This window comes from Balearica regulorum, chromosome 1, assembly GCF_011004875.1.
Source record: "Balearica regulorum gibbericeps isolate bBalReg1 chromosome 1, bBalReg1.pri, whole genome shotgun sequence".
Classification (NCBI taxonomy): Eukaryota; Metazoa; Chordata; class Aves; order Gruiformes; family Gruidae; genus Balearica; species Balearica regulorum.
Genome location: NC_046184.1, coordinates 75,756,313 through 75,776,730, shown reverse-complemented (window position 1 = coordinate 75,776,730; position 20,418 = coordinate 75,756,313). Strand labels below are relative to the sequence as shown.

The 20,418-nt window shown below is 40.8% G+C and overlaps 2 protein-coding genes across 5 annotated transcripts in view; one reads left to right on the top strand and one right to left on the bottom strand.

Moving 5' to 3' along the window:
• Window positions 1–5,899: 5,899 nt before the first annotated feature.
• Window positions 5,900–20,418, bottom strand: part of FGFR1OP2 (FGFR1 oncogene partner 2) — a 14,561-nt gene continuing 42 nt past the window's right edge. Inside the window, exons 1-6 of one of the 4 annotated variants that reach the window (XM_075759197.1) lie at window positions 19,441–19,671; window positions 15,412–15,548; window positions 14,150–14,267; window positions 13,096–13,238; window positions 9,330–9,443; window positions 5,900–8,593 (exon numbers count right to left, since the gene is read on the bottom strand). In XM_075759197.1, the coding sequence (XP_075615312.1) occupies window positions 8,456–8,593; window positions 9,330–9,443; window positions 13,096–13,238; window positions 14,150–14,267; window positions 15,412–15,548; window positions 19,441–19,444 (654 nt within the window). In that variant the 5' untranslated portion in view covers window positions 19,445–19,671 and the 3' untranslated portion in view covers window positions 5,900–8,455. Of the gene's footprint in view, window positions 8,594–9,329; window positions 9,444–13,095; window positions 13,239–14,149; window positions 14,268–15,411; window positions 15,549–18,738; window positions 18,923–19,426; window positions 19,672–20,418 lie in introns of those variants that run through there. The other 3 variants (XM_075759206.1, XM_075759188.1, XM_075759216.1) reach the window with 3 other exon arrangements.
• Window positions 20,072–20,418, top strand: part of INTS13 (integrator complex subunit 13) — a 21,778-nt gene continuing 21,431 nt past the window's right edge. The window contains exon 1 of the mRNA XM_075759174.1: window positions 20,072–20,377. The gene's annotated coding sequence lies outside the window, so the exon portion shown is untranslated. The remainder of the gene's footprint in view (window positions 20,378–20,418) is intronic.

Sequence of the window (20,418 nt, the reverse complement as noted above, 5' to 3'; positions counted from 1 at the left end):
TACTGGAACTAAAAGGGTCTCTTTGAATTCAATGATGTTTTTACACCTTAGCTTTTGCCTTTGGTATTGTAGGGATACTTTGTTTTGAAAAATGTCTTGGACCCTCAAGGGATGGGGTGGGGGGGAGCTTAGTTGACATGTTGAAGGACTTCCTGTAGTTACAGTGACACCCAGAGGCTGAGAGTGTGGTCATGTTTTGTGTGAAACTAATGAGGAAGTGCATGGTCCCAAGAGGCTTTTTATAGCTTTGTTGGACAAGGTTCTAGAGAACCTTGGTGGTGGTGGTTGTTGTCTGGTTCTTAAGTGGAAACTAGTCTGCCAGATCATGTAGGAAGTCTATATGGCAGAGCTGGGCTTTGAACCTTTTTTGAGATCCTGACTTGGGGACTTCTGTCTTTCTTGAATACTGCAAAGAGATGGTATGGGAATTTCTTCCATATTTCATAAACCATAGTGGGTAACAGTGATGATAATGAGAATACACTAACTGATCCACTGGGGTGTTGAAGAGGTAATTTTCTAGGGGTTTTTTGTGTTGCAGATTGCAAAAGGAAAACTAGATCCTACCCTGCTATGCTTCTGTTCTGACTGGGAATCTCCCACTGGAAGCATTTACTGCCCTGCATTGGCTGTATTACCTTGCAGTTTTGCTAGCTTAAAATAATGCTATGTGATGCTCCTGGGGAATCTAAATCTAAACTCTGTTCTTCTAGGTAGTGATTGCCCTGTAAAATCAAGTGTTTTGAAGCCTCTTGTAAACTGAAGCTTTCTGGGCTATGATGATGATCTACTTCCTGCTGCTGTAGAGAACTTTCCTGTTTTGATGGCTCCTGTACATCTCTAGCTCTTGAGTTTTCTCAGAGCAGTTGTTGCACTGTAATAATGCTGCAATGACCACGTCATGGTATTTGTCTTAGCTGCTTGTAGAGCTTTCCTAGGTCTGCATGTGTTCCAGTCCTGCTTGAAATCCCCAGGAGAAACTTTCTTCCTCCTCCCTTGCTTTCCCACCTGTGCAACTTCTCCTAGCACTTAAACTAGCTGTGGCACAAGTGGACATGAGGAGACTGATCTTTTTAAAGAAACAGATCTTCCTTTGTTCTTGTGGTTGCTTCCTCACCTTAAACACACAAACCCAGCCTGACACTACCACTTCATGGAGCGCTACATGTGTGAGGCACCTTGCCTACCTCCTTCCCCAAATGTTCAGAATGTATGTCTGAAAGTAGAAACAAATCATGCTTTCCATAGGTCTACTTTGGAGAGGAAGAAGACAAGCTTTCCCCTCTCCTAAGACAAGCTCTCCCCTCTCCTAAGCTTGCTGTTTTGATTTGAGAGCAGGTTATGGGAAATTATAGAAGGGGCTCACAAAACAAATGTTTCTTTGTCATCTCTGCAGTTACGTATCTTGTGCACGTGGCTTTCCTTACTGGGAGGAACAGTGTGGTATAGATCTTCCAATCTAATAGTCCATGCTGCTAGTGCTTGGTAAGAAGTAAAGATATTAGTTCTTGCATCTTCTCAACTGGGTGGTAGAAATGTTGCATGCATCAGGTTATAAAGCACTCGGAACCATTTGGGAGGCCCAGGTGCTGGGTATTGTGTAAACCCCGTGATAGAGACTTCTGAGAAAACGTTGTCTTAGCTTTCCACTATTGCTATTTGTAGCTTTGGGAAACCTGAGCAGAACATGAACTTTGTGGAGTGCCAGTCTGAAAGACAAACTCAGTCCTGTGAAATACATTACCTGGCTGACATCTTTCTGGTGTAGCTGTCAGAGAGGCTTTTACATGCCCTGGGTCGTTTGGTGGCTTGCTCTCTTAAGCACCTGTCTGAGGTGCTTAAGCATTGCCAAAACTGTATGAAACTGTCCCAAGCAATTGGATACTGAAACAGAGGGTAAAAGTTAGTTTAAAACTGCCTGAGGACTGAAATCCTGTTGTTCTGATGTCTGTGCCATAGTAACTCTTCGGGAAGGTGTTACTTTTAATGAGAGGCTAAGGACTGAACTTGGCTAACAGGTTTAAACTGCTGATACTCCTAGCAGGGCCCAGTCATGAAGCTCAGCCAACCACAGTGACGTCTGGTGGTGTTGGGTTTGGGTAGGAAAGTGGTTTACAATCTGCCTGTTAAATAAGAGTGCTGTGTTGCAGAGGGAAGAATGGGACCCTTTGTCTCTGCTCTGGTCTCTCCTATGTCCAATGGGAGATCTGTTCCTCACCGCTGCCTTTGGGCGAGCGTGGCTGCTCTGGAGCTCCTGGGGTGATGTTAACAAAGAAAATGTTCTGTTCCTCTAATGATCTCCTTAAGTAGACTCTACTGTATTTTTAACCCTTTCTTTAATTTTTAGAGGACTAGGTTAGGGTACTTCTGCTCCTAACCCTGAAGCGCGAGGCATATGTTTTGCCTTATAGTGTCTAGGCAGCAGGCTGGGTTAAGACTCCCCAAAATCATCCTCCAGCATTGCAGATCTTGTAGCTATTGCTCATCCACCACATCTTTCTTCCTGCTTCCCTAACTAGTGCCAGGTTACCCTTACACAGCCTTTGCTTTTCTTTGCAATAGCAGAAGTGAGTGAAGCTTAAATGATTTCTTTGGTCCCCTCTGTCTCTTACTTCAACCTGGAACAGGTGCAAAAATGGCCTTTCCCAACACCTTCCTTCTGGAAGCTGTCACTGACACTTTCTTCTCACCCCAGCGAGGCTCTCCAGCTCTTGTTCTGTCCTTGCCTAGAGCTGTGCCTTATCCGAAAACACTTCTGAAGGATGGGAAGCCCTTCCTGAGAAATAAATATACCCCGTCTTAAAATGTGTGTTTTTCACTAAGCCTTTGAGCTTTTCATCTCTCTGTCTAAAACTGGTGGGAGCATGTTGTAGGTTTGCACGTGATCTTTGCAGTGGTACTTGTGGTGGGCTTTATTATAACTTTGGTTTCCGGTTGGTTTATCTAATGAATAGTCAGAATAAGAAGTGTTAAGCTTCTGCTAAGTAAATATCCTACAGATAAGTATTGGAAGTGTTGGGTCAATGTGTTCTAACTCAGTGGCTGAGATGCATTGATATATCCCTGTGTATATTTGAATTTTGTCAATATTAATCTAGTTAAGTTGTCCCCTCCCGCATCTTTAATTAGTAGGTTTTGATGTTTCAGTTTTCTTTAGAAATAAAGCTCAAATACCATTTTTGTTCAAGCAGATGCTTATTGTTTATAATATTTTTTTACTGATGTCAGACCTTGTCTGCTAGCACATAGCTATAGACAGACAGCTGTCTTCTGTTTGAGTATGCAAGGCTTCATACTTTCATGCACGCTGGGGAAAGACAACTTCAAAACAGAGCAATAAATTAGCTCATTTCAGGGGTGAGGAGGAGTGGGAGGAAAAAATGTTTACATGCAACTTACCTACCTGCTCTGGAACTGGATTTTCACAAGTCTGCCTTGTCAAAAAAAAAAAAAATCACCTTTTGCAATTTTTCTGCATTATCCTTAGTGCCTTCTGGTGTAACAACAGATTATCTAATCTCAAAATGAGCTGGATTGGTTTTTTTTTTAAATCCTGAACACTATGCGGGAGGGGAAAAAAGCTATATGCAGGAAGGAAAAAAGCAGAGAGTATATCGTAGGAGGCAGCTGGTGTTTGCCTAGCCAGTAATTTAAGGAGTTGCACATGATGATTCATTTAAAAAATTGTTTACTATGTTCCTGAGCATGGTATTGGGAAGCCCAAGACAGTGATCGCCCTACATTCATTAGCATGTTGTATTGTTTAAGCTTCCGACAACTGAATTTTCAGAAATGTATCAAATGCTTTTTACTGTTGAAATAGCCATCCTCAAATATATTTAAGGTATTTTTGGTGGAGAGAATGTTGTAGGGAAATTATCTGTTCTGCCATTCTTTAGAAAAAGGCAAGACTTTGACAAGCAGGACTCTAACCACAGTCCCTTTCTGTTTCCCTTGTGCCACCAGTCTCCAGCTCATGTCTGAGGAGTGTTGCCAGCATGTACTCTTTTGAAGACTAGAATGACAAAATGTTTCCCTCCATCTTGAGCAGATGTTTAAAGTTTTCTTCTAGATGGAAGACGAGTGGGGGTTTTTCTGAACTTGGGAAAGAAATGTTCTCTGACGGAAAGGCGTGGCCACATTGGCTCCCAACATGTACATGGGGAAGGGAGGTGGCTGCAGGCAGCAGGAACATCGGTAGCTTTCCTCGAACAGTCATTGAATTAGAATCTGTTTTATTTTGTAGCACACTTTAATATGTGGAAGCTAAATGACTTTGTTTAAATTAGTCCACTCTACTAATCAATATGAAATTCAACTGCATCGCAAACAAAAGAAAAAATGGGATGAGCAAAAGGTGAGGCTGAAGGTGACGTACACCTCTGCCAGGTACACGTGTGTGATATCAAACTGGTCTACGCTGCGCACGGTTTTCCCAGTGCACCTTGGTGTTGTGGAAGGGTAAGTTTAGCAAGAGGGCCTGTGATGTTGTACGGAATGTACTTTGGTGCTCTTCGAACAGCAACAACAGGCATTTGGGTGTTAGTGCTGGTTTGGGGATATGTGCGGGAGATCATTTTTAGGCCAATAATGAGCTGGTTTGTTTGCAAACCAAGTTAGACGAATCCCTCTGAGACTACGCCTTCTGGGACAATCATGCAGACAGCTGGCAGCTTTTGGACACCCACAGCTGAGCGGTGCTCCTGCTGCATCTTGCTGCTTTTTCTCCTTTTCTTTGGTCACTGGTGGCAGCATGCAACTTGATGCCATTTCCAGAATTTAAGCGTTACCAACAGCGCGATGTTGAAAAGGCTGATAAAGAAATTGTCTAATGTTAAAGCTTGCTTTTTACCATGTTCCAATTTACGATTTCTTTTGCTCTCCTGTCTCATCTTCCCATTGTCACTGTGTACAACCTGTCATACTGTGACCAGCACGTTGGCACGTTAACCAATTTAGCCACCTCTTGTCTCAGACATCAGTTTCTGCAGAAAGAGTAAGTGCATGTTTTACACTCAAATAGGAGATTTAGAAGTTATTTTCTTACTAAGCAAAAGTGCTTTTAAAACTTAATGTTTACCAACTAAACCTGAAAACTTCCTAAACCACTGTAAATCTTATTTTGGGTATCTACAAAGATAAATGTAATTCTGCACGAAAACAGTGTCATTAGCTCTGTATTTTAACATAATCTTCTAACCCAATAGGTTTGTTAAAAGGCCAAAGCTATTTAAAGCTTTTAGTTGTACAAACCAGCCCAATTTAGTTTCAAGCTGCCCTTCAGTTTTAACTCAGTTGAATAGCTGCTTACATGTATTTATGAGTTAGCTTGACATTTATTACTAGTCTTTTAAACACAGAATTTATGATACAGAAAAAAGCTGCTCTCATCAGAAATCACAGGGAAGTGGGGAAAACCTTATCTTGGCAGCTTATGCATGTCACCCACTGACACTCTCATTTACACATCAGAGAGAAAGGAACTTGGGGCTTGAACTGAGTCAAAGGGACTTTTTTGTTTTTAAAATCTTCAAGGAAAACCCCACAACTCTGACATCCTGTCTGTACCAAAATGTTTTGATCCAAAAATCAAAGCCCAGTGGACTGCTTTTTGTTTGTCCTTACTGCTCCTCCATATTAGTAAACAGTTCCAGTGGTTCATTTGGAGTATGAGTAACTCTCTGTAGAACAGAGTGTTAGTTTTCCAAGAGAAAATGAAGACTTTACAGAGGATTTTTTCTTTTCCTGTATAGCAATGTGAATAAAAGCACTAGTAACTGGCCTTCCTGCTAAAATGTAACAATAAGCTGAGTAAATGACAAAATAATGCCTTTTCTTAGATGTTGCTGACAAGGCTCATTTTGGATTCAGTACCTTGCTTTAATCATGAAGACTTCCATGTTTTCAGTTAACTTTATTGATAAAATAAGTTTACTGTACAGTACACAACTCTAGCCATAAATTCTTTTCAAGCCATCTGCATTACAAAAATAACAGGTACGCAATGAAAAATAGTCACTCCACACACCGTGAAGGTTCTTTAAGATCCTAAAGTGATCGGGTCAGGGCAATGATGGGGAGACGTATCAAACGTGAAGACTAGGAGTAGATAAATTAAGTCACATTTTTTTTAATTTACAAAAATAAACACTAATCAAGCATTATTTCGTAATAGAGCAACCTTAAAGAACTGCCACAGACTAACAACCCTTCTCTGCTGTACAGCTCTGGAGATTGAAAGACAACCCGGAAAGTCAGCCATGAAACTGCACTCAGCATTAAATGGATATAAATGCCTCTGATGATACCAGTCAGTGGCTGAAAAGACACTTCTGAAAAGAATAACTTAATCAACCAAACCAAAATTTCTGGTAAGTTTGCAACAACAAAACACACTTCATTTAAAAAAAGAAAAAAAGTCACTTCTGATAAGTCACCAGCTTGCAAGTGCAATGCAAAATCTAAATTATAGAAGCATTGGCAAAGTTTTACAGCTAGCAGACAAGTATATCTTGTGCTTGAGCTAAAATGTTCCCCAAAAAATTCCTCCCAGATGTTTAGGAAGTTTGGAAATGGTTAAAACTCTTCTCCATGCACGTGAATGTCCTTGATATATTCTTAAGCCTAGAACCAAGCTAAGATGCTCTGGAAAGAGAAGTAGCAGTTTCTCTATTTTTAAAAAATGCTGTGAAAACTTGGAGAGCTTGATTTATCTCTTCTTTCAACTGCATCTTCTAGCATATGTATTAAATTGAAAACTGGCATTTATTGTCTCTGCTAAACACTCCTTTCCCACCACTTTTTTTTTCCTCTTCAAAGCGCTACACGAAGGAGGGCAGCAACTGATAGCAAAATATTACGCTCCCTATAAATTAGGTCACTGGGAACTGAAAGGTCACCTAAATGACCTGTGGGGCATCTACCTTGCGCTCAGGGAAGCTGTACTGAGTCAAAGGAAGTTGTATTTAACTGACATGCTTAGAAGTGCTCGATGCTTAATTCTTTTTTGCATTGTTGCAACTAAAAATCGTATTTGATTAAATGACAGTTTATTTCAGAGTAGGGGTATGACTTATTTTGCTAAATGAGTTATTAAACAGCTAAAATATTCAACTGTGGGTGGCATGTATGGTTTTCTGTGGTTGAAAGCTTTCACTCTGCTTCTTTGAGGCTGCTTTCCAAATAAACAATGTATTAATGTGCTGGACAAAAAGTGATTATACACATCAACACTAGGAATGTTCTTGCTGCCTTGACCAAGAAGTGATATAGTCTGACAAAAGCCAAATATGAATGATTGTGGCAGCTCCTTACTACAAGCTTGCCTTGGTAGCACTTCCATCGCATCTGCGTACAATATGAGCTGCACTTTGATCTAGAAAAGCCCATTCCTTTTCACTTCAAGTATTTCAGGATTAAAAGCAAGCAGTCTATTTGTCAGTATAGCATACTAAAACTTTTCCTAGTGCAAACATACTATGTACCTGAAACTTACTTAATTTTTCTTTAAGTACTAAATAGTCATCAAGAAGGATTTTTAAGAGTGTTGATTGCAGGCATGCAGGCTGCCAACTTGGCCATGGAGCTTCTCCATCCTTCCCCCAACTACCCTTCTGCTGCTACTTCTTGGGTGCTTTCAAATTGTCGTTTCCCAGTTAGGAAATGTTTGGCCAGAGCAATCAAGAGGAGAAATCTATAGGACTCTGTGGCCTCTTTTACTATAGTAAAGTAAAAGTAAAAGCTAAGGCAGAATGATACTGTGCTGTGTTCCAGAAAGCAATACAGTGGGAGCAGCTCTTCTCATGTGTTGAAAATACAATTAAGTATATGTACTTTAAAGAATCTTGTTCCATTAAAAAAATGGAACAACCTCAATGGCTTTGCTTGTATTTAAACAATTTGCCTTATATTTGAACAGGATACTCAGTAGCTAAATAACAGAAATCCCTAAGTTTTATGCTGCCTATGTACCATTCCTGTTAAACAGGTCGGTTGCAAAATGAGAATTTTTAAAAAAAACTTACTAAGAGGAAAAAATATGTAATGTGGATCATGCACAAAGCATACTTATAAGTTACTACTTTTTAGCCAGCGATCAGACTTCAAATCTTACCTTTATTACATAATAGGTGCACTGAAACTTTGTATGAGCAATAGTTTATATAAATAATGTGAAATCTTCATCTGTAAAATGGCTTTATATAAAAATAATTCCCAATTCAGGAAGCGCATGAATCCATTTCCTACTGAAGTTAGATCTATGGCAATTAATCTGTCACTAAGGTTTTTGTAGAATACCAATTTCAATTTAGTTTATGCAGTATAAAAGCCACTAAACTGGGGTTTAAGATGCATTAGCTTGCTGGTGCCCTATTCAGTAACAAGTGCTTGACAAGTGACCCCTGATACTCTGTTTGTAAAGTGTGCAATTGAAGCTTGTTGACTTCCATAGTCTTCAGCTTTTTCTCAGGCTCAAATCACTGCTTGTTACTAATCCTGACAGAGACGTGCTCTCCGATGCATCTTCTTTCTTGATGTTCAGGAATGATTCTCTAGTTATTTGAAGAATTTCTCTCAAGCCTTTGTTTTCTTGCTATAACCAGAGAAAGAAAAGGCATTTAATGTAACTCCAGAAAGAAGTCAACGTAACTAATAGTCTCCCCTCTACTCCAAACATATGTATAAGGATTAAAATACTGATTTGCAGTCAGGTAGTGCTACTTATCTTCTAAAACTAAGAACATTAGGTTTCTGAGCCTCTTGCTCTCTTGAATGAGCGTAAAGCATCAAAAAGAAGCTCAAAACACAAAGATGTGTAAGAAAAAGGTAATTAAGTTCAAATGTTGCCTTTCAAAGAAATCTCCCCTTCTTTCCATATGCTCTGACCCACAATGAACTGCACTTTGCTAGCACTTAGAGAAAGTGTTGATCCTCCAATAATAAACAATTGATAATCCCTCCAAAAGCACAAAATTATTATTAAAACAAAATAATTAAAAGCCAAAGGTGTGAGTCTTATTTTTTTGCATCCTAGGCTCTTATTAGGATGAATTTGCATTATTTCCTAGCTTTGCTACACTCAGAGACATTTAAAAAAGAGAAAGCTTAAGCCAGTATATAAATATAAATCACTGATTTCAGTGATGAAGTATCACCTATGCAGGACTTGAGAAAGCTATAGTTGGGGAAATAGTACTTACAGCCCACCCAACAAGAAACTGTAACAAAATAGCAGTGTGAGTGACTGATACAGTAACTCAATAGGAATAATTGTGATAACACTTACTCCTTTGCTATTTGTGCCACTGGTGTTTTGATTTCATGCTTACCTCAAGCTGAATGATACGTTCCTGCTCTTTACAGCCATGCTTCTCATCAATTTCAATGGCTTTTCTCATTACTGCTGCCATTTCTGTAATTTGGTCCACATGCACTTGCAGCTCCTAAGGCATGAGAATAAAATAATGACCGCTTTAGTAATATATTTTCTGCATTATTAAAAATAAGCAAAGCATTAAGTGTGCATTTAACTGCTGTGCCACTTAATAAAAATGTGAACACAGGCCTAAATTTGAGGATAAAAGTTCTGTATAACTCTACAGCATGAGCAGCTACTGTGGTCCTGTTTGTTTAAATAAATTTGGTCTGCCACGCTGATGCCTTTTATTAGAATTTTATATATGCTTAAATGACTGTCTTACATAGCTGTTTGGAAGACATGAAAGCTACAAGTTAGATGAGCCATGTGCTTGCTCTGACAAGGCCTTCCTGTGTTGCAGGAGTTGATGAATATAATTGAGGATATGCAGAAAGACTAAACTCATCTAAGAAAAAGCAGGGTATGTGACATTCTATTTCTTTGAGACCTGATCTCAAGTCTGGTACAGGCAGTACCAGCCCAGGGGTAGGCATATATCTCTTAAAAACACCAGGTGAAGTGGTTGTCCTTACTACATTGTACGTTAGAAAACTCTGATCTGTCCTTAGCTCTTTTTTTTTTTTTTTTTTTTTTTTAGATATTTCTGCTTGAATTCACTTCCAATTCCAGCTTATCTGGGATCTGGACTTCAGAGGTCCTTGTCCTTGCTGAATTGTAAGCAAAATTTTTGTGTCCTGATTGACCTCTTTGTGTCCATTCATTAATGCTGGTATGGTACTTTCCTATTATAACTAACTACCTACCCCATTTTGCTGAAAGATTTGAGGAAGAGGAAAAAGAGCAGTAGTTTGCTTTGCCCTTGCCCTGTTCCGCTGCCAGGAGTGGGATGATAGCAGCCACTTACGTAGGCATAACAGCCTTTACAGGGAAGCTAGATTTTAGGTAGTCTTTGCTGTTTGCAGAGAAGTGATCTCTTACTTGGACCCTGTTGGTTCAGGTGATGGTTTATTTTCTCGCTGGCCAACCTACTAGCAAGAAACGTTTAAAGGGTCACTACTACTTTTCCCCTGCAGATCTAGATAAAGAGCCAATGCCTTTGGCATTCATTGCTGTTCAGTTAAGCCAAATATTTTAATGGTATTACCAGAAGCTTTTATTTTTCATTGTCTTTTCCTCAACTTGTCTTTTATTCCAACTCTATCATGCCAGCCTATCCATGTCTGACCTGACCTTTGGACAAAATTCACAATAGTTACTAATATCAGAAAAAGCAGAACAGTAGGACCGAAATGAAGAACAGTATAAACTAAAGTTAAATCCCACCTTTAAATTATGAGTTTGACTGGAGGTCCATACATCTAGCAGAGGATCAGCTTGCCTTTTAAACTACCAGAAATTATTAAGCTACCATCAAGAACTGCCTCACTTGGAATCATAAACTTTACCTGACCAAAACAAATATACTTTACTTAAAACGAACACTGTCCCTTTCGATCCTTTCTTCTCAGCCATTCCCCTTGCCAAAGCTATGGTGTAGCTGTTTACTCACAGCATAGAGGGGTGAGAGGGAGGGGAGGGAAGAACCTGTGGTGAACCTTTATTTTCTTCTCAGTTTCCAGTGAAGGTCATTATATGAAACATTTTTCAATGAAAAACTAAATTTAGCTTGAGAGGAAGCTGTGATCAGTGATAAAAGAATGAGTTGGCAATGACGTACCCTTGAGAAAGACTGGAAAGGAGTTAGTGGTTTTTAGATATACTGCTGTCCTCCCTACTTCCTATTTTGCGAGCTTACCTGGCCCCTTCATCAATACGATTTAGGGCCTGTTCCAATGTCACTAACGTCAGATCAGATGCTATCACAAAACTGAAAGGTTCTAGTCTGGAAGGCAGATGCGTAAAACTTAAATGCTGTAATATCAAACAATTAAATCAAAGTGTTTCTTTATGAAGATAGCCTCAAACATCTACGAACACTTTCCGTATCTCTCTCGTTTTTATTTGCCACACATTGGTATTTTTTTCTCTGACGAGGAAAAACTACAGATATTTTTAGGTCTTGTTTCAGTTGAGTGAATTCAAACAGCACACTTAAATAAGGGTCTTTACTACTTACACATACTTTTGTCATGCATACAATACTGCTAAAAGAAATTGGTTTTCTATTTAAAGGAGGTGCTTGTTGATCTGCAGAAATCAATGTTTTTTTAAAATAACCTTTTGTAAATAGACACTAAAGTTAATAACTGTCACTTGAGAGAACAGCAATTACTCGTAACTATGAGATTAATTCTTTAGGTATGATGGATTTCTTAGTTAACAGGAGAGAAGTATTTAAAGACTGTTTCAAGATTGAACAATCTTACTGAAAGTAAAGGCTGATCAGAAGAAGAAATAACGAAATTCCAGAAATCCTAAGTGTCAGGATAAGGGTGATAAATATTTATCAGGTGTTCTTGTGGGATCAGATTTAACCAAAGTGTTGAAGCCTAAATCTCCTGTTTAAATAGTATTGGTCAATTTTTTATTTTTTTTTATTTTTTTTTTACCTCAAGCTTTTAACCCATAGAAGCGTTCCTAAGTGAAATTTCAAAGTCCATTTCAGGACAGATAATTTTATCCTCGTCTTGGATATAAATTTACTCTCTCCTGAGGCTGTAAGAAATGTTATGCTATATGCTAAGGTAATTTCTTTTCAAAAAGATATATAACTATAACTTAGTTTGAGGTATGTATTTTCAGGGAAATTCATGATTCTAGGCCACTAAGATCTAAACAGGAGCTTTCTAACAAAGTATTGCATTACATTGTAAATGTAACTTAATCAGAAAGCAATGTAACTCTGTCTGCGTACGCAAACAATACTTTGTTAGAAAGCTCCTGTTTAGATCTTAGTGGCCTAGAATCATGAATTTCCCTGAAAATACATTTTAAAAAGCCTAAACAATATATTAATCTATAAAGCCATATATTAATCTTATATGAATCTGCTGAATATTCATATGTACCTCACTCATGATAGTTGACAAAAATGTTGCTTGATGAGACTTTGCTTTTCTAGTTTTCAAAAGCCATAAGATGAAGCACACCTAATACCAGCAACTTTTACCACCCTTCAAACATCTCAGGTTGCCCTGGATTCTACTTTGCAATCCTGATCAGTACTGAAACAAGAATCAATGGTTGAAGCAGGAAAGAAGAGAGGTGTATGCTCAGTTATTCAATATTCAAAAGAGCTTGTAAAATACATATTTTTTAAATTTGTTTTATTTAGGGGGAAAAATATTTGAATATTGAATTGAAAAAGCTTACTCCTCGTACTCTCCCCAGTAAGCATAGGTTAACTAATTATTTGTTGGAGTCACAAGCATAAGTTAAAGCCAGTCTAAATGTTTGAATGTTACTGAGATCTAGAGGCATCTGGAAGTATAATAGGGCAGTTGCCTTAAAGACCTAGGCAGAACAAAAGTAAATTAAGTACATACAGAAATGAAATGCTACTTGGTAAAAGCTTAAATAAATCAGAAGCTAGTAAGGTTGACTTACTAGACTGACCTAGTTTCCTGTTTGTGTTTCATGGACTGGATTATAAAAATTAGGACTTGTCAGTACAATTGTATAAAAACTGAGACAAAGTAAGCTTTGAACGGACCCACTACAAACTAACTTAAGTGTTAACTAAAAAAGGCAAAGGCAAAAAAAAATTAAGTCATTACCTTGGAATGTTGCTCTTTTAACTTCATTATTATACTTGGATCATCCTTTTTGCTTGCCATAAGCAACCTAAACATCTGTTCTCTGTACTTGCTCATTATGAGTTCCAAGGCAGACTGATGTTCTTCAAGAGATGTGCGTAGTTCTACCAACATAATTTTAAATTCAGTTAAAGTTTAACAGAGAAGAAAAACAAAATGCAAAAGTACTTCAGCTTGAGAAAACCAAAATAAGCCCTTGAGTGTCCCCTCTTCCTTGCACCATAAAATCTACGTAGGGTCTGCAAATGTCTTCAGTGGTGCCTGCCCTGGGAAAAATTCTTGTTCAGTCAGAAACAGAAGGCCTTTTGTTAATATGACTTCATATTCAATCCCTTTAGCTGATATAAGCCATCTTGAGTATAGCTGAGGAAAGCTTTACGCTAGCCGCTATAAGCAACACTGTACAAAAGCTGGAAAGAAGTTTACAGATCTGTTTTAATCTGCAGCTTGGTAAAGTAAGAGTTAAAAACTGCTTGTGTTCAAAATATACTGAGTCAAAGGACAAATAACTCCTGAGATAAGACAGGATTCATAAGAATTGAGATAATGACGGCTTTGCTGAATATAACTGTTGGAATACGTAAGGTATTCCAGGAAGAACAGTATATTCCTAGTGTACAGAATTCCAGAAGGAATTATACTACTGCACTCACTTACACTACAACTTCTCCCGACTGCTCATAAATTAGTTATTTTTAGCAGTGGGAAAACACATTTCTAAAGGTATCTATATTGCAGAATTAAGTTCTATTTATCTCCTCATTTGTGCTGAACATTGGATAAAGACTGAAAAAGTAATTTTCGACACCTCTCTTTTTTTGTTAATCATAGTCCTAGTGGTAGGACATTAGGACTCTCTTAGATTACATTATGTTCAATTAAGCTGACAAATTAAGATTAGAAGAAGAAAAAAATCTTCTACAATAATTTTTTGAGAATAGATCAATGGTAACAGTCTCACTGATTCCAGTGGTGCAGGCTTGGACTTGGAAAGGGCACAATAGTCAAGTCTTACCCTTATTCTCCTGTTGCAATTCCCTAATCTGTCTGTTTTCTTGTTGGATACCCATCACTAACGTAGATCGAGGACGATGTCTTGCTACTTCATTGAGCTCTTGAATTTCTTCTTGGTACTAGTTATTAAAAATAAAACAACGTATCTGAGTAACTAAAGGCAAGCATTACTCGACAGTCACTGAGGACCAGTTCTAATGTCAATGTCTGTAACCAGCAAGATAATGCTTGTTTTTAAATAAATATATAATACAAACAAAAACACTTCTGAAGGTCTTGTTAACATACTGCCCTTCAGAGAAACAAAAGTATCCCCTTTGTTTTTAAACAAGTTTCGTACCTCAGATGTGTGTAGTGGGCATGATTTAACCTTCAATTAATGCAGGTCAAATCCACCATCAAGTAATTTAAAATTGATATACATATGATAAAGAAAAAACATAGGGTATTAACCTCTAAATATTTACTGTGGCTTCCCAATACCTTAACCCACAAGGTTGTATGGGTACGAGTCACACGGATCTGAATGAATGGCTCCTGACTCCCAACAACTGAGTAAATATAATGCTCTTCATCTGAAGTCACGGAGCCTCTGCATGACTAGTTTTACAGGGAAGAAGCACATGCAGGGTTTTATTATTTTACAGGCCCATTAACGCGTCCTGTGTTCTATTAAAATGACAGGATGAACTCCCATATGGAAAGTTAGCGAACACCTTTATGTTTTTCCAGAAGTGCTCTAGTGAAAGTCACGCTCAATCTAACAACATGCCTTGGACAGTTTAACATCAGAATGGAAATGATCACAAATGAGCTTAAGAGGCTACTTTGAAACAAAAGGAGACTGTGAAAAGATAAAGTATTCTGAATGGAAGAAAGCATGCCAGGGCCTCTGTATGATTAAATGTGCATCTTGAAATTAATAAAACAAGTAGTATTTCACAGAAGAGCAAAAGAGAAGACACCACACAATGGTTTGTACAATATCAACCCCATTTCTACCAGCGTTCTTCAAATAAATGCTAGTTTTCAATATTTAAGCTAGAGTAACAGAGAAAACTTCTTCACAGGATCAAGCTAAATATATAAACAACCTATTTTTAGTTCATAGTCACACCTGTAATAAAAATACTTAGTATGGTATTAAAGGATTAACCAAATAACATACTGATTCTACGTTGTATACTAACACACAAAAATTATTTTAAATTATGTGTTTCCAAGTTGTTCTTTTAATAGAGTAAACAAAGTTGAAAAACAAACCTGTTTCATTGCTTCAACCCGCTTGTTAAGAGCTGTAGTCTGTTCAATAAGGGCTTCTGCTGCGTTGTCATGTTCCCTTAGCCGTTCCACCAGTGCTTTTGCATCTGCTAAGGCTTTTTCAATTGTGCAACTCATTTCTAAAGATTAGAAATGCAGTATTTTCACATCATCTGTTTGCTATACAGAGAACAGCTATCTACATGAGATATATGTGTGTATATATGTAATTTTTTTTTTAGTCTAAAGCAGCTGAATACAACCTTTCCCTCAGAAACATCCAGATATTTTGTTGTCTTTTAGGACTAGGGAAAATTTCTATATCCTAAGAATACCCTAAAGTCTGCCCCTTTCCTTTTCCTCCTTTTTAATTGATGTTGAGATCATATATCAGAGCAAGGAAATGAAAGTAAACTTTGTGTTGTGAGGAGAGTATCAATATACTAAGTGCAAAAGGAGGACTGTTGAACATACGGAAACTGAGCACTGCATGTCCTTCTATAACTAGCAGAGAGAAAAAAAAAAGAATATTACACTAACATTTTCATTTTCAAATACTACCTTTTTTTTTTTAATGTGCCCTCCAACCAATCAGATATACTTCAAGATATTTGAGAAATACAAATGCAGCACAAAAAAGAATGCCAAAGGACTACTGTGGGCTGCAGGATTTTGATGAATTAAATCAGCAGAGAAGAAACAGCTCAAACTGACAGAGCAGAGAAAATTACTCGTGGAAAATTAAAAAAACAAAAGCTTGAGTTTTCTTCATGTCTATAAATGAACACAAACATCACTGCATGGAATGAAACTGTAAAATTTTCAACAGGATGGAGAAAGACAGCAACTTAGTTGAGAAAAAGAACCAACTGCATAGCTAAAATACCAGTCTTCTAATTGCAGTAGTTGTTAGCAGAAATTACCTATTGCTAAACTTGGAAAATTCTTGTACACATTAGCATTTCCAAAACACTGGCCTTTACATTGAAGTTTTTCATATTCATTCTTCATAGATTAAGTTTCAAGCCTGAGATTTTTCAGTTTAAGTGTTTATTTTCTTTTAAGAAACCTTGCACTTTTTCTACTGAAAAGGAAATCTACATAAAACTCCTTGAACATTCCTCAGCAATCAGACAGCAACGACAGAGGTTTCTTAGGGTTACAGACCTTATTAATATAAGGCTTAAGGCTTGATATTTGTTTCAGGAAACTTTCTGAGGTACTGAAAGAATCAACTAAATCCATTTCTTAGCCTGGCCATTTGCTAAAGGAGAGATTTCTGCAAGCATAAAAGGTTAGTGTGCCTTTCCTGAGCTACAGGGGCTCAAAGACAATTTTCTAACTTTATTAGGCACCTTGACAAATCATAGCCTAGGATCTTTTAAGCCTAGCTTAACAAAATCCTCACATTTTCCTCATCTGACATTTTCCCACTCTCCCAGGTAAGTAGTACAAGTAAGGATATTTCAAACACCAGAAATTCCACCATTCACCTCAAAAGATTTACAAACATAGCAGGAATATCCTGCGCTCATGCATTAAGGTGGGAAAAAACTAAGCAACACCGCAGCAGTGTTTGGAATGTTGTCTCTGAAAAGCTCTTGTGCACAGAGAACTTCCTGCAAGGTCTAACCTCTGAAAAGCATTTTAATGTGGTAATTTCATTAGCTGCTCCCTTTGCTCTGCGGAGCACATGTAGTATCAAAGCATTTAGTTTACTTTTTCTAGGTAGAAGGGTCTTTCAGGGACCCTATCATCACAGAAAGGTTGAGACTTGCTTACTGACAAAGGAGCTTCTATAACTGAGCTTTGTGTCTGCACAGAGCACAACTGTTTTAAGCGGTGTTTTCTGCAATTCATGTGGTATCAAAAGCATCAGCATTTTGACATGTACAAGTTTCCTACACACATTCGTAATGCAAATTCCTAACTGTTTATCAACTAGAGCTTTCACTTTGACTTCCATATGATGTATATATGTATTTGAGGTATCAAGTCAAGTTCTTCTGCTGACTGGTGTGTTATCACAGGTAGTTAATTTATTTACTCTGGTTTAGCAGTTTGAGCTCTTTTTAATATTATGTAGATAGGGATCATACTGCATTGTTCTTAAGGATCTGTTTTTCTTGCTCCTCATTTCTCCTTCCAATTCTGGTCTCATGTTCTTAGTGGACTACAAAAACATCACAGACGAAAGATGACCTTCCATGCTAGCTGGCTAACACTGTTATGGAAATTGATTTAAGCAGATCCCTATTTACGGAGAATTTGAAGAGCAGTCTTTAACTCAATTCATGGGTCATGAATTCTCTAGCCAGTACAAACAAAGCCTCTCAGGCCTCTCCAGGAGCTTGGAATACATTTGGCATTCAGACTACAATGCAGTTAACACCTCTGATATAATTTGTATGCATCAATATAAATTTTTAAACACAGTACATATTCACCCTCCCATGCACTCTCTCATTTTGATGCAACCCAACCACACAAGATAAAAAGAAACTTGTTTGTAGCAAAGCCACTGGCGTTCTTTTTCACGGCAAATGAGTTGGGGAAGACACGTGTGCGCTGTGTGTGGAATGTGGCCACGCAAATCAGCAGTGACTATCCACCCTCACTGCACAGCAGCTTCAGCAGGCCAGAGGACATCTCCTGTTTCCAGGCAGGATTTGAACCTCGAAAAAGAGAATCACTATTTGTATCATGGTAATTCATAGCGACTCCAAATCTTGACTAGGATTCCTTTGGACAAGACACTGGCCCTAATCCTTGGAATTTAAATTTCTCTCTAGTTGCTCATCTGGCTACCTGTGAAAAATAAAACTTTTGTCTTATCCTAAAATAGACCTAAATCTAGACATTTAGGGGGAAAAAAAAAACCCAATTAATCAAATATAATTGATTTAAACAAATTCTTATTGTATTTTTTTTATGAGCGCGATGACTATAGTAGCTAAACTTAATGATTCCTGAACTCTACTCTACAAGAGGTGTGCAGTTGCAAACAAATTTGTTAGTCTGCAATCTTACCAACAGGGTCAACAGGTAGCAAGAGCAACAACTCAAACATAGCTATACGCTACTACATACTCATTTCCTGTCACTTCCTGCTATTTACTAATTGCTTTCATTATCAAATGTGGCTGCCCTTAAGAAAAACACCAACCCACACCACAGAATAAAGCTCTTTGCGCAACAATAGCCTTCCTCTAGTTGTCCTTCCCTTCTTTCTTTTATATCCTTACTGAAAACTACCTTTTCCCATAGCTTAACGCTTCGGCTTTGTTTTTTTTTTTTTTTTTTTGTGTGTGTTTTCCCCTCCGCAGTTACCAGTTTTGCAAGGCTGAACCACGGTGCAGTTCCTAGGAGTTGTAGTCTGGCTGCAAACGTCCATTAGCATTCTCCGAGGAGAAGCAGAGTGCCACAGGCTGAGCAGGCGCCACCACCGCTTCCAGCAGCACAAAACAAACAATGAAGCCTCCCCGCAGTAACACAGGCCCAGCCCGTAAGCGGTGCCACCGCTGCAGCCCAGTTACACGCTGAGCTGACCTGCGGTTTCTCCGCCGCTCGCCGGCCGCGGGAGGGGAACGGGCGGCGGGGCGGCAGCTCGCTCTCAGGGAGTGTCGCCTCTTCCCCGCCGCTGCCGCGAGAACGGATGCTCAGGCACGACAGCCAGGGCTGTCGCGACACCGGCAACTACCGGGACCAGGCGGGCTCGTGAGGGCCGATGAAAGCTCCCTCGCCAAAGCCGAGCGGCAGAACTCGCCCTGGCCTACCCCAGCCAGCAGTACCGGGGAGGGGTGGGGGGGGGGTGCATGTGTGAAAGGGGACTCCTCCTCCTCCCTCACACCTCTCGTGACGTCACGGCCCAGGGGCTCCCCGCGCGCCCCAATGCGAGTCCGCCGGGGTCCCAAGCTCCCGGTGGCGGCGGCGACAACACCAACACCCCCTCCCCTCCGCTCCCCTCCCCTCCCTTTTCCTCCGCCGGCCGGGTTGCCCCCAAACACCCCCTCCCCACCTCACACCACTCACTCATGACCGGCGGCTTCGGCAGCACCCGGCGCCGGGGGTGAAGCCCCGACCGGCCCGCCCCGCTGTCAAATGGCGGCGGGCCGCAGGGCGAAGCGGAGGAGGGGCGGGGGAGGCGCGTCCCCGCCAGTGGGCGGGGCGCCGTGAGGCGAGAGCAGCCGCGCTACCTGCCAGCGGCACCGGGCGGGCTACCGCCCGCCGCTCTCGCGAGAGGACACCTTGCAACCGCTGCCCGCCCCGCCGCCTTTCCCAGCTCTCGCGAGAGACGCCCCTTCACCTCCCGTCCCCAATCCTCACCTCGCCTTTCTATTGGCTACCCGACATAAAGGTCCCACCCCCTCCGCCGCCTGCCCCTATAGGGGCTCTCCCTGCTGTCTCACGAGAATGCTGGCCTCGAGCTCCTCCCCCTTCCCGCTGTGCGAGAAGCGGCGCGCGGGCGGGCGGGCGGGCGGCGTCTCGCGGCAGGGCGGGGCGGCCCGCGCCCAGGCGGAGGGCCGAGCGGCGGGGCGGGTATGGCGGGCGAGTGATCCCGGCCGGCCGCCGGGGCCCGGGTGGCTGGCGCCGCCGGGGAGGTGGGAGGGGAGAGGCGCTCCCCCGCCAGCGCTGGGGGAGCCGTTGTGCCAGCGGCGTAAGTGGCCGCGCGGGGGTCTCGCGGCCTCAGGGGTGGGCGGAGCGGGGGGAGCTTCGGCCGCTTCTCCCACCCCCGCGGGCGCCGGGCGCGGAGGCAGGAGCTGGGCCCCGCGGTCGCCGCGGAGCCCGCGGCGGAGGAAGCGGGCGGAGGGGCATGGAGGTCGCCCGGCCGGAGGCGCCCGCGCCCGACCCCGTCTAGGCCGCCCCGCGGGCCTCATCCCTCCTCCTCCTCGGAGCGAGCCCGCGGCCGGGCCCGAGCGCGGCGTGGAGCAGGACCAGGACTTCTGCACCAGAGGAGGAGCCGGCCCAGGTAGAAGGCACTTCCCTTCCGTTTCCCTCTTCTCCCCTCGG